Source organism: Orcinus orca, chromosome 11 (assembly GCF_937001465.1).
Source record: "Orcinus orca chromosome 11, mOrcOrc1.1, whole genome shotgun sequence".
Lineage (NCBI taxonomy): Eukaryota > Metazoa > Chordata > Mammalia > Artiodactyla > Delphinidae > Orcinus > Orcinus orca.
The window spans coordinates 99,554,559-99,567,065 of NC_064569.1; the positions used below are offsets into that span (position 1 = coordinate 99,554,559).

Below are 12,507 nucleotides of genomic sequence, written 5' to 3' on the forward strand. Positions count from 1 at the left end.
GAGGGGAGAAGGCGCTCAGCCTGGCACATCCGTGCACAGACGTGCAGCGTGCTCCACAGGCTCCTCCTGGACGGAGGCCCCGCCCCCGCCAAGAACCGGACCCCTCGCACCCTGCATCGGTGTTAGAGCAGGGGGAGGGGGGACGCAGGCTCTGACCCACGCCTCCTGACGGGCCAGTGGACAGAAGGCCAAGCAGACACAGCTGGACCAGGAGGCTGTCAGGCGCCCCCACCACGCCCCAGGAGTGTGGGGTGCACACACATGCACACACGCACGCAGACGCAGACACGCACACGCAGACACATGCAGGCACACACACAGGCACACGCACACACGCAGACACACAGGCACACACACACGTGCATGCACACACAGACGCATGCAGGCGCATGCAGAGACGCGCACGCAGACACACGCGCGCACATGTAGACACACGCACGCACACGCACACACGCATGCACATGTAGACAGGTGCACACACGCACACACATGCGTGCACACACGCACACACACAGTGGCCTGTCCCTGCCGTACAGCCTGAGAGGGTCAAGGGCAACGCGGACCTTCGCAGCCGAGGACCGTGACCTCGGCGAAAGGGTTGTCGCAGCGGTTGCACTGGCGGCCAATGACGCCGGGCTTGCAGCTGCACTGGCCAGTGTCCATGTCGCACGCGCGGCTGTGGGAGCCGTGCGGGAAGCAGTCACACGGCAGGCAGGTGTCCTGCGCCGGGGGCCTGTAGTAATTCTCCTGCAAGAGCCAGAAGCAGAGACTGGACGTCAGACACCGCAGACAACCTACACCTGGAGGGCGTTTCCTGAGCAACGTCAGGGTTCCCGCCCGGCTCCCTGGCCTCCCGGCTGTCCTCCACCCACGGCCTCCAGGCCAGCGGCGTCTGGGGCCCCCAGGACGGACGGGGCAGGTGTGTCCTCCAGGAAAAGACGCCCTCTCTCACATCTCAGCAAACACCGTAAGCCACCATCTGTCCTAAAAAGGAACAGTGATTCAAATGGAGATCTATGCACCAGGGTACCAGGATGGCTGATGGAGGTGTTTTTGTTTTTTTTAATTGTGAGAAATTAGAAGCCACCCGAACATCTGTCACCGGGCAGGTCAAGCTGATGGTCAAGAGCATGGGCTTCAGTTCTGGGAAGTCCTGAATTTACGCCCAGCTTGGCCATTCACTGGCCACACTGCCCTTGCCAGGACACTTGGCTTCCCAAGGTCCAAGGGTCCCCGGCTGAAAACTGGGCAGACTTGTGGCCAGTGACAGAGGCTTCTGTGTCAGGCAGGGACACGGAACTGTCCCACAGGCGGCTCCAACTGTGTGTCTTCCAGTGCCTGAGGAGGCACTGCATGTGAGCAGTCACTCTGGGAGGGCACACGGTATCACTGTCACTGTTTATACAGTCCTTTCTGCATTTTCTACAAATTTTGATGAAAAAAAAAAACCCTAGGCATGTTTCCCCCAGGTACCCTCCTCACTCTCCTCCTGCCCTGCCCCCCACCAGTGCCATGACCGCCATCTCACACCATGTGGTTTGCGTGGTCCTGATCTGCTAGGGCCCTTATGATCTTTCAGGCGACATCGGAGGCACGGCGGAGCACGCGGGACATGACGCATGTCAGACAGGGTGCCGGGGAGCATCAGAGGGCGCCGTGACGGCAGGTTCCCCTCTTGGGTCAGCAAGCCTGGCCACGGGACAGCGCGTCCCTCCGAGCGGCTACTGTTACGCACAGAATTCTCCTTTGGGATTCAAGTTACCGGCAGCTCACGGCAGTTGTCGACACAACATTCTGAAGGTACGTGGAGTTTTCTGGGAGGCCCAGAGGGCCGGGATTCCCTGTGCTTTGGGCTGAGAACACTGCGGCTGTGCACGAGGACGACAGGCACCCGAGGCAAGGGAGTGGGCAAAGCTTTTCATATTTTAGATGTTGGTCGTCACTGGGGACTTCCCTGGTGGTCCAGGGCCTAAGACTCCGCACTCCCAATGCAGGGGGCCCGGGTTTGATCCCTGCAGGGAACTAGATCCCACATGCTGCAAGTAAGAGTTCGTATGCCACAACTAAAGATCCCGCACGCGGCAACGATCCTGCATGCCGCAACTGAGACCCGGAGCAGGCAAATTAATTAATTAAATATTTTTTAAAATGTTGGTGATCATCGAGTGGTTTGATAAAAGACCAGGAAAATGACCGATCAGGAGAACCATGTTTGGTGACGAAGATGAATCAAACTCACAGAAATTGCTTGGTTTCCCGTGACCGTGTGCGGGGCTGAGCCAGCTCACAGGTGAGAACCTGTAAGCTGTGCTCACCCACAGTGAGCCCTGTGAGTACCCAAGCGTGTGTGTGTTCGCGTCCAGGTAGACGTGTGGGCGGGTGTGTGGGTGTGCACGCCCCGCCGTCTCCCTGGGTCCCTGCTGTCCGCCCGCGGCCGGGCCTCACCTTGCACTGGCACTGCCCGTTGGTCTTGTTGCAGTCGGGGTCGAAGCCTTTGCTGACAGCACAGTGGCAAGGCCCGCACACAGGGTTCCCCCACCAGCCTCTGGGGCACGGAAGGTCAATCCTGTTGGGAAATCAGATGGCAGACGGAAGGTGTACAGAACTGCCCTTTTTGGAACGAGAGGGATGATGGAGGCCTGGGCCTGGCTGGACTAGTTCTGGGCACCTCCTGCCCCCCTGAGTGGTCCGTTGCCCCCTTGCTGGCCCCCACCTGCAGGACTTAGCATTTTATGACCTATGCCCAGCCTTCCGGGGCCCCGCATCTGGAAGGGTTCTACCTACAATACTGTTATTTTAAAATAATTTGTTTGCTCACTTTTTTCTTCCACCTGCAAGATGCAGGCGAGTGCCCCAACCCAGCTTCCTAGGAGCACCGTGTCAGTAAGTCCTCTCCGCTCAGCACCCCTACACCATGACGCCTGGCCCGCGAGGGAGGGCGCTCAGCGACAACCAACCCACTGTCAGGCTGGTTCTTCACCCAGCCCCACCCAGCGCAGACCGAGCCCAGCTGCCCTGGGCAACCTTCTCCCGGGTCCCGGGAGCACAAGACCGGTGGGATTGGCAGCATCGATGCTTCCCGGGTCCCCGGGGTCAAATGCTGACCACGTCCCCACGGATGCTGGGAGCAGCCTTTCCTGGGATGTGGAGCCTGCTTCAGTCAGCTCAGAGCAGCCCTGGGCTGGACACGGTGGACTCAGAACCGTCAGACCTGCCCAGTCCCGCCCCCTTGAGGTGCCCGGGCAGACCCTGCAACAGGCGACCTCCACGGTGCCGAGGCCAGGCTCCTCCCTGCCCTGCCCGGTGGTGGCTGCTGCCTGTTGCTGTCACCCTACGCCCCCTCCCCACCTGAGCGCTCACTTGAGTGTCTGCTGCTGACCCGTCTGCCTGGGGATGCCCCCCGAGTGTCCTTCAGGCTCCGCAAATGAAACGCTGGCCTGTGTTTACTATCCTGGCTAACGGCATTCCAGCCGCCCACCCGCCAGCCATCAACCTCTCCTACTCACTTGTTCACCTAACCAGCAATTATTAAGTACCGACTGTGTACACGCTAGGGGCATAACGACGACCAGGATGGGCTGGGAACCAGCAATTATTAAGTACCGGCTGTGTACACGCTAGGGGCATAACGACGACCAGGATGGGCTGGGGACCAGCAATTATTAAGTACCGGCTGTGTACACGCTAGGGGCATAACGACGACCAGGATGGGCTGGGGACCAGCAATTATTAAGTACCGGCTGTGTACACGCTAGGGGCATAACGACGACCAGGATGGGCTGGGGACCAGCAATTATTAAGTACCGGCTGTGTACACGCTAGGGGCATAACGACGACCAGGATGGGCTGGGGACCAGCAATTATTAAGTACCGGCTGTGTACACGCTAGGGGCATAACGACGACCAGGATGGGCTGGGGACCAGCAATTATTAAGTACCGACTGTGTACACGCTAGGGGCATAACGACGACAGGATGGGCTGGGGCTCCAGGCTGGTGCTGATGGGTCTACATCAACAGTGTGGGGATCCCAGAGGCTTGGTGTCGCACCCCTTCTCACTGTCTACTCAGCCCTGCCTTGCGGGCATCGCCAGCCCTTGGGGACGCCGCACGGCCTCCCAGCTGGTCCCTTTGCCTCTGCCTTCCGTCTGCTTCCACCACACTCCACCTGTGAGCTGGGGGCGCTCTGACACCCAGACCTGATCCTGCCCCTTTTCTGCGGAGCCCCTGCAGCCTCTACAAAGCCCAGCTCTGTTCCCGGTTTGCAGGCAGGCCCTCTACCCAGGCCTGTGCGTCTCCCCGGCGCAGAACATGCTGGGACAGCACGCGCCGGCTCTGCCCGGGACCCACCCGCTGAGCTCCTTAGACGGGTCTCATCCCATCACTGCTCTCCGGCCCTGCCCCCTTGGTGTCCCTGCTGGAACGCCCCCTCCTTCAGCCCCGCTGACTCCCAACCCGCCAGCATCCAACGGGCTGTGCGGTGCCGAGGGCGGTGCTGCATCCGGGTCACGGGTGGGGTTACAGCACACACTCCGGCCCCCAGTGGACAAAAAGCAGGGCGAGGTGTCCCGGCCAGGCGGAGCAGGCTGGCACCGTGCGGCTTCTGTGCCAGGACGGCCCGGCACTGGCCAAGGACCAGCAACCTTCACCGCATCACGTCCCAAAGGGGCTGGAGTCTTGGTGTGTGAAGGACCTCGTGGCCCCATCTGGGAGAAAGTGCTCATCCTGTGATGACTACACACCTGGACTGCGGGGGCCTGGAGACCAAGATGCCCCCAGTGAATTACACCAGGACTCTACGCGCACAGCAGAGATGACTGCCACTCCCGACTTGAAAGATAGTGTTTTCCGTAATTACACTCATCTTCCCGTATCTCAGCGACTGCCTGCTCTGTGCACAGCTGGGCTCTTGATAAATGAGCTGTGCTGTGCATTTCTGGGGTGGAAACATGCTCAGTGGGGTTAGTGTGAGATGCCCAACTGGATTCTCGTTTATTTCATGCCAAATTGAAAAAGATATGTCCTTGTTATCCTGAACCATACGTATTTGGGGGTTAAATAGCAAAGAGGAGAGAACAGGTCAGGAGGAGAAGTAGCCACGTGGACCCTGAAAGCGAGGGCGCACTCTCACCTGTTCTCGCAGTACTGCCCGTAGTGGCCGGACCCACACTCACACACGTAGCCCCGCGGGGAGTCGGGGCTGTGCACGCAGGCTGCCACGTGCTTGCAGGGGTTCACATGACACGCGTCCACACACTTCCTTCCAAAGTACCCTGCGGGGACAGGCCAGCGTTAGCCCACCCCAGGATCTGGCTTTGCAAGTCCGCTTTCCGGAGCGACACCCTCTGTGTTAGGATGTGCTAGCAATCTGCGGCTTCCCCAAGCCTCGACTTGCCATGCCACTCTGCAGAGGAAAGTGGCAGAGCCTCTCAGAGTCACAGGAAGCACGAACACTCGGGGGGGTCAGACCTGGAAACGCAGAGATGAGGGCCTGCCTCCCAGGCCCCCCGGGAGGGCTCACAGCGGGTGGGTACCAGCTGAGGACAGCCACATCACCTCAAAATTCAGAGACAACCCCTGAACATATTATTTTTTAAATGTGCGCCTTTCACAGACTCTCCCTCATCTCAGTATATGCCCTGAGGATCCAACCAGAAGTGTCCCCTGTCCCCCACGTGAAGAAGACACAGGACACAGGGACACTCCTTAGTTACGAAACAAAGCTCAGGGCGCCCCAGACCCCCAGAGAGGTGATGGGGGAGCCGCCACCCAACTCGGCTTTCCACAATGTGTTTTAAACACCAAAGGCGTCGCCCTCCACCGACGGGCACCAGGAAAGGGGGGCTGTGGGCGCCCACCTCTGTCGCAGATGCAGGAGTAGCCGTCCCAGGTGTCGTGGCAGTGGCTATGCTGCGGGCAGGGGCTAGAGGAGCAGGGGTCCTCCACGTCACAGCCATCCTTCACCCTGACCTTGAGGGCGTCCTTCATGTTCAGCGTGGCGATATTGGTGGCCGTCTCCCCCATTCTCACACCCTGCATTAAAGAAGGGCAGCCAGAGTTGGTGCTGGGGCCTTGGGGCTGGAGGAACCCCAGAAGGTAACCAAGGGTTAAGAGAACCCCAAATTCTCTTGGGTCCCTTGTTTAAAAAGCTACGCCTCATTTATCGAAAGGGCTGGGACTGGTGGGGGGTGGCAGGGATGAGGGGCACTTCTGCTCCCCCAAGGCGTGGATCCCAGGCAGGGGGACAGGCCACCCGGAGTGAAGACGGAATGATTCCATATTCCGATAATTCCATGGTGAGGGTCACGGAGGAAAAATAATGAGGATGATGGGCGAGCACGGCCGCTGATGAAAGTGAGCAGGGAGCTCCCGGGAGGAGGGGGCACGTGCCGAGGTGGGGGGCCACCCGTGCGAGGCACCTCGGGGCCAGATCGCCCGGGGGCGGGGCGGGGGCGCAGGGGAAGGAACTAAGGATTGATTTCCCTGCAGCGGGGCTGGGGTTTGGGGGCGCAGGCAGAAGCAGGGAACACCTGGTCTAGGGGACGAGCGAGGGACCCGTCCAGGTGAGCACGGGGGGTGGGGCTGGTGCAGGCAGCGAGGGGCAGGTTCTGGAAGTGACATGAAGACAGAGCTGCAGGGGGCCGACCGTGGCATGGCTGTGAAGGGAATTCGAGGGGAAGCCTGGGAGAGGAGGGGGCTCTAAGCGGGAAACTGGGTTTGCTGAAGCTGGGTTGGCGATTAGAGAATTCATTCGTTTATTGAAAACTAACAGCATGACCAAGGACACCAACTGCGGTGCTGGCCACCCCTGAGCAGGACGCGGCGGGCCAGGGCCGGGCTCGGGGAGGGTACCTGCATGCAGCCCCGGAAACCGCGGCGCACGGAGACCTTGTCTTCAGACACGCCACCCACGATGAGGCTTCTCATCTTCAACCCAGGAAGCTGGTTCCCGATCTGCACCGTGTCCTGTGCAAAGAGAGGGGCTGCATGCACCATCTGGAAACGTCTGGCTGGAAAGAATTTGCTCAAAGGCTAAAAGGTAGTCGCACCGGCAAGCCCCTCACAGCCTGAGGACGTCTGTGCCTCCAAACAGAGGGCCCGGCTCAGCCTTCTCCGTGGAGAACACGGCTGTTTGTGTGTGACGGGCAGGGTGCAGGAAGCCATCAGAGGACATGTGTCCATGTCCCAGCCCAGCCAAGATGGGCATCTGGGGGGATGAGGGCAACCCTTCCATCTCTGTCGTGGGCATCGCCAACAAGCCACTGCGTGAAAAAGCTTGACAAACTAGAAAGTGGCAGCGAGTGGAAAACACGTCCACAGGGGCAGGGGTCTAGAAGAGTCTCAGCTGGACCCTTAGGCTCAGGCAGGTGCACACGCGGAACACGGCAGTTTACTCCCAGAACCAGGTGTAAGGTGAGCCTGGACTCCAAAAGCACTGAGGGACCACAAGTAGCCCCTGAAGCGCGTGGGGGTCCCGTACGGATGCCTCCTGTTACCTGGCTGCAAACCTTGGAAATCCAGCGGGGCTCAGCACGTGTCCTCTGAGTCGCCCTGCCTGGAATGCCACCTGCCCATCTGGGATGTGCAAACCTCTCTGGTGTCCCACAGCCCCCTCTGGAACCTGGATCTCATTGCTCCCCCACCCATATCCATCTCTGTACCCCGAGGCACGGCACTGAGCGTGCAGCTGCGGCGCAAGCCAGCTTTGCTACGAGAAACCTCTGCTGACGGCACCAATGGCATCGTGATGGGACACACAGACGGACCAAGTCCAGTGCCTGACGCCAGGAGGGGACCATCTGGAAAGGGGATGAGGTGCAGATTCCAGTGTCCTCAGCATAGGAGGAACACGAGACCCGAATTCAGGGAAGCCCAGAAAGCGCTTCCTCAAATCCGCAAGGGCTCTGGCAGGGCCTGACACCTGGAGGGGTCGCTCTGTTTACCCACAGGCCCAGCGAAGGGGTCTGGGCTTCCCTGGTGGCGCAGCGTATAAGAATCTGCCTGCCAATGCAGGGGACACGGGTTCGATCCCTGGTCCAGGAAGATCCCACATGCTGCAGAGCAACTAGGCCCGCGAGCCACAACTACTGAAGCCCGCCTGCCTAGAGCCCGCGAGCCACAACTAGAGAAAGCCCGCACGCAGCAATGAAGACCCAACACAGCCAAAAATAATAAATAAAAATGAAAAACAACAACAACAACAAAAAATACAGCACTGTGATGTACATAACGTGATACACTATGTACTGTGGTACAGCTACACTGGGATGTGCTAGTGGTTTCCCAGTGAAGGCGTCTGTGCCAAAGAGGGTACAGGTGCGCACTCACCTGGTCCACACCATAGTCCAAGGTCATGACTGCCAGGTACTTGATGTCTTTGCCCTCCTTGGCACTCTTCAGTTCTATCAACAGGTGGTGCCACTCCCCGTCAGCCACGCGCGACCTGGACAGTCTCATGGACACCACATCCGAGGGGCCGTGGGACACCTCAAACTGGACGTAGTTGTTCAGGATCTGTAGGACGGGGAGAGCTACACTAGCCACTGAGGAGATGATGACAAAATACAAAATACATTGCAATCACTTCAGTAACAAAGCCACGCAAACAGACTTACCACAGGCCACTGGATCAAAGATGGACTTAAAAATTAGGCAAAGTTTAATTTGCCGTTGCCTGTACGTAACACTCTTCAGAATTACATGCCTTCTTCTATGGTAAGAAGTGTCGAACGTTGACAGAGGTCAAGTAAGATAAAGCCCGTTGGACTTAAGTAAGGGGAACAACCACAGATTCAGGTGACTACTGGGCTCTTATTTTTGGATGCAAATGTTTCATCTTATGAGACAAGATTCAGGCCACCATGTTCAAATATATGAATGAAAAAACAGAAATCAGCATTATAACTGGCCTAAGATGTTCACGTTTTAAGAAAATGTAGCTGGGGCAATGCTGAGATCATGCTTCCCTTTCCCCAGTGAAGGACTGGGTAGTTTGGACCCACCCTCCTCCTGAGAACACCTAGGAAAACGAGACGAAAAGTTAAGGCACACCTGTCTCAGGCATCAGAGTGACCCAAGTCCCTGCAAGTTACAGAAGCACGACCAGGGAGAAAATGGGAATCTGCAGAAATAAGCTTAGCGCGTTGCCACGTGGCTGTCAGCGGGTTCTGGGAGGCACAGCTGAGGCTGACAGCTGTGCAAAGCTTTCTTGGTTCATGAGGCTGGGAGGAGAGAAACTGGAATTCAGAGCCTGCCCAGGGTGAGGGCTGACGACCAGAAGCAAACATGGGGGATGGGACACCACCATCTTAGTTTCAAATTCTCTCTAGTTTTTCAGCATGATGCCCAGCATGCAATCAAAAATAACCAAGTACATGAGGAGACAGGACAGTGTGCTTGAAACAGACCCATGGGAATCCAGACGAGAGAGTCATCAGACACAGACTTGAAAATAGTGATGGGAACCACAGAGCTTTCAAGGAAACAGATTCAGGTACCAGCAGACTCTTATTTCTGGCTCTAATTTTTCCATTTCATGAAATTAGACTCAAACTACCAAGTTTAAATACATGTAAGATTGTAAATCAACTATATTTCAATTAAAACATACATGTGAGACATATAAAAAAACAGCGTTGTAACTAATCTAAGATACTCATGTTTAAAGATAACTTCAACTTAAAGAGCAGATTAAAAAAAAAACTATCAGCGCACTGGTTAAAAGAGACACGCCTGAAATATAAGGAAACAGAAATGCTGAGAGGAGAAAGACAGAAAAAGGTACATCACGGAAACACCGACAAAAAGAAAGCTGGTTTAGCTACGTTAATATGAGACAAAGGAGACTTTAAGGCAAAAATAATTATGAGAGATAAGGAGGATTTTCATCATGATAACAGCCACTATTCCAGAAAGAGAAAACGATTCTAAATTTGCATGTACCAATAACGCAGCCTCCGAACCTCCAAAGCAAAAACTGACAGATCTGAAAGGATAAGAGATGAGCCACAATCAACGCTGGAGATTTTTTGGTTTTGGTTTTGTTTTTTTTTTCCTCTCACTGTTGTGGCCTCTCCCGTTGCGGAGCACAGGCTCCGGACGCGCAGGCTCAGCGGCCATGGCTCACGGGCCCAGCCGCTCCGCGGCATGTGGGATCTTCCCGGACCGGGGCACGAACCCGCGTCCCCTGCATCGGCAGGCGGACTCTCAGCCACTGCGCCACCAGGGAAGCCCATGGTTGGAGATTTTTAACTCGCCTCTCTCAGTAACTGAGCAGACAGACCCCCAAAATCAATAAAGATATAGAACATTGGAATGCTGCATGCATAAACGCCACCTGCTTGACATATAGAGAACGCCACAGAATACAGCTGCAGCGCACACATTCTTTCCAAGTGTAGCTAGAATAGTCGCAAAAATGAGTAAATGCTGTGCTCTAAAGCACGTCTCAACACATCTCAAAGGTCTGAGTCATACCACGAATGTTCTCTGACCTGCAATTATGCTAGAAACGCCGAATGATTTACTAGAAAATGCCCCGTTTGCTGAGAGGTATACTTGTGAATACCCGGTGGGTCAAAGAAGGAATCGCGATGGAAACAGAAGATGTACTTAGCCGATGGTCAAGACAACGCAGCTAATAATGTACTTTGATTTTTCGCCTCAACTGAAGAGGATAATGTTTCACCTTCTCACGTTTTGTTTCCTTTCATTCCACAGAAGTCTGAGTCAACTCATTCATTTCCCTGGCCATTCTCCTTCGCTGTCCTTGCTCACAAAAACCCCGAAGCCAGCAGACCAACAATGAAATGACGGACGTCTACAAACAAAAGCAACGTCTGCAGAACGATCCCAGGACAGTGGCCGTTAACTACTTACCACCTTAGATCTGTCCCCGGATTTAGGAGAGGTGTTTAACAGCAGCCGCGTTAGCCCGCTTGACAATGAAGGTGGATTTAGGGCGCCTAAGAGCAATTACCCAAACTGTTTGGGCGGTAGGATGACTATGTACCTTGTCTGGCCTGCTGTGGAGGCCGGAACACCTAGACTCCTGCACCCAGAGCTCATGGGGCCTGCAGGAGGCCTGCATCCCAAAAACGCCATGTGAAAATAACCCGGAATACGCCTGTAATCCCCAGCTGACCAGCCTTTGGAAACTGCCCTGAGGCGGCCTGCTGGGTGGCCACTGGGGTCTGGTGGATCCCCCCGAGGTCACCACTCTTGCCACCCAGCCTTCCACAGGGAGGAGCTGGCCACAGCTCCTGGCAAAAGCCCTTCATTTTTGGATTAGCTGCCCATAACATAACTCCTCAAACAATATGGGAGTTTGTGGCTTTGGGTGTTGTTCCACAGAAAGCGTACTTTTTTCCGACACAGAGCCCACTGCCAATGACCACCTGCAAGCTCCCATTCATCACCTGAACCAGCCAATTCAATCTGTTCCAACAGGGAAACCAGCACAGAGGAAAGTACCATCCCCGGGCAGAACGGTGCCTGCCAAGTTCTGGCCCAGAGCTGGCTTCTGGGACCGCCTGATAAACTGATAAAATTACTGGTTAATAAAGGATAAACGATGACGGCTGTAATTATCCCAGAGGCACAAACTGCACCTTCAGTGCAACCCAAACGGGCCTGCGCTGGAGACACTCCTGAGCAGTGATGCGGGGGAGGGAACAGGTGAGGGGTGAGGGGGCAGGTGAGGAGTGAGGGAACAGGTGAGGGGTGAGGGAACAGGTGAGGGGTGAGGGACAGGTGAGGGGTGAGGGGGCAGGTGAGGGGGCAGGTGAGGGGCAGGTGAGGGGTGAGGGGACAGGTGAGGGGTGAGGGGGCAGGTGAGGGGTGAGGGGACAGGTGAGGGGTGAGGGGGCAGGTGAGGGGTGAGGGACAGGTGAGGGGTGAGGGGGCAGGTGAGGGGTGAGGGACAGGTTCGAGAAGAGATGGGGGTCCCGCCTGGGCTCTGAGCCCCCAGCCCCCACCAGGCAGGGTTAGTCAGGCCTCCCTGGGGCCCCATCCTCACATCTCTGTTGCCAGGCATTGAGGTGGTCACCTCCCCATCCTTCACACGGGGGACCAGCAGCGGGTGTGGGGAGACAGAAGACACCAGGCTCCCCGCGCACGCATCGGGAAGGCTAGGCTTCGGGGCGGAGCTACGTGAGCCTCTGGCTGCGTCACTCAGGTGCACACCCGCCCTGCAGGTGCCGGACATGGACCTCACTCACCTGGAGATGGAGCCTGGAAGACACGCCCGCCGTGGCCTCCATCAGCACACCATCCTCCTTCCTGGTCCGGAACATGAGCCCCAGGTACCAGGGCACGGAGATGGTGATGTCCAGGTCGCTCCAGGACACGACGCTCTCCCCGCTGAAGCGCTGGGGGTGGGGCATGACTGTGGACACAGACACGGGGACCTCCCCAAATCAGATGGGCCTCTGAGAATCCTTTTTAGCTGTAGGGGACGGGACAGGCCCCCAAGGAGGGGGAGGGAAGAAACCCTGGGCCTTTCTCATTC

At 56.8% G+C, this 12,507-nt stretch overlaps 1 protein-coding gene across 5 annotated transcripts in view; it reads right to left on the reverse strand.

Moving 5' to 3' along the window:
* Window positions 1-12,507, reverse strand: part of CELSR1 (cadherin EGF LAG seven-pass G-type receptor 1) — a 149,399-nt gene that overhangs the window by 29,188 nt on the left and 107,704 nt on the right. For all 5 annotated transcript variants that reach the window (XM_049694601.1, XM_049694600.1, XM_049694599.1 and 2 more), the window contains 7 exons: window positions 12,218-12,384; window positions 8,328-8,513; window positions 6,852-6,965; window positions 5,858-6,032; window positions 5,131-5,272; window positions 2,446-2,566; window positions 564-747 (listed from right to left, as the gene is read on the reverse strand). In XM_049694601.1, coding sequence (XP_049550558.1) covers window positions 564-747; window positions 2,446-2,566; window positions 5,131-5,272; window positions 5,858-6,032; window positions 6,852-6,965; window positions 8,328-8,513; window positions 12,218-12,384 — 1,089 coding nt within the window. The remainder of the gene's footprint in view (window positions 1-563; window positions 748-2,445; window positions 2,567-5,130; window positions 5,273-5,857; window positions 6,033-6,851; window positions 6,966-8,327; window positions 8,514-12,217; window positions 12,385-12,507) is intronic.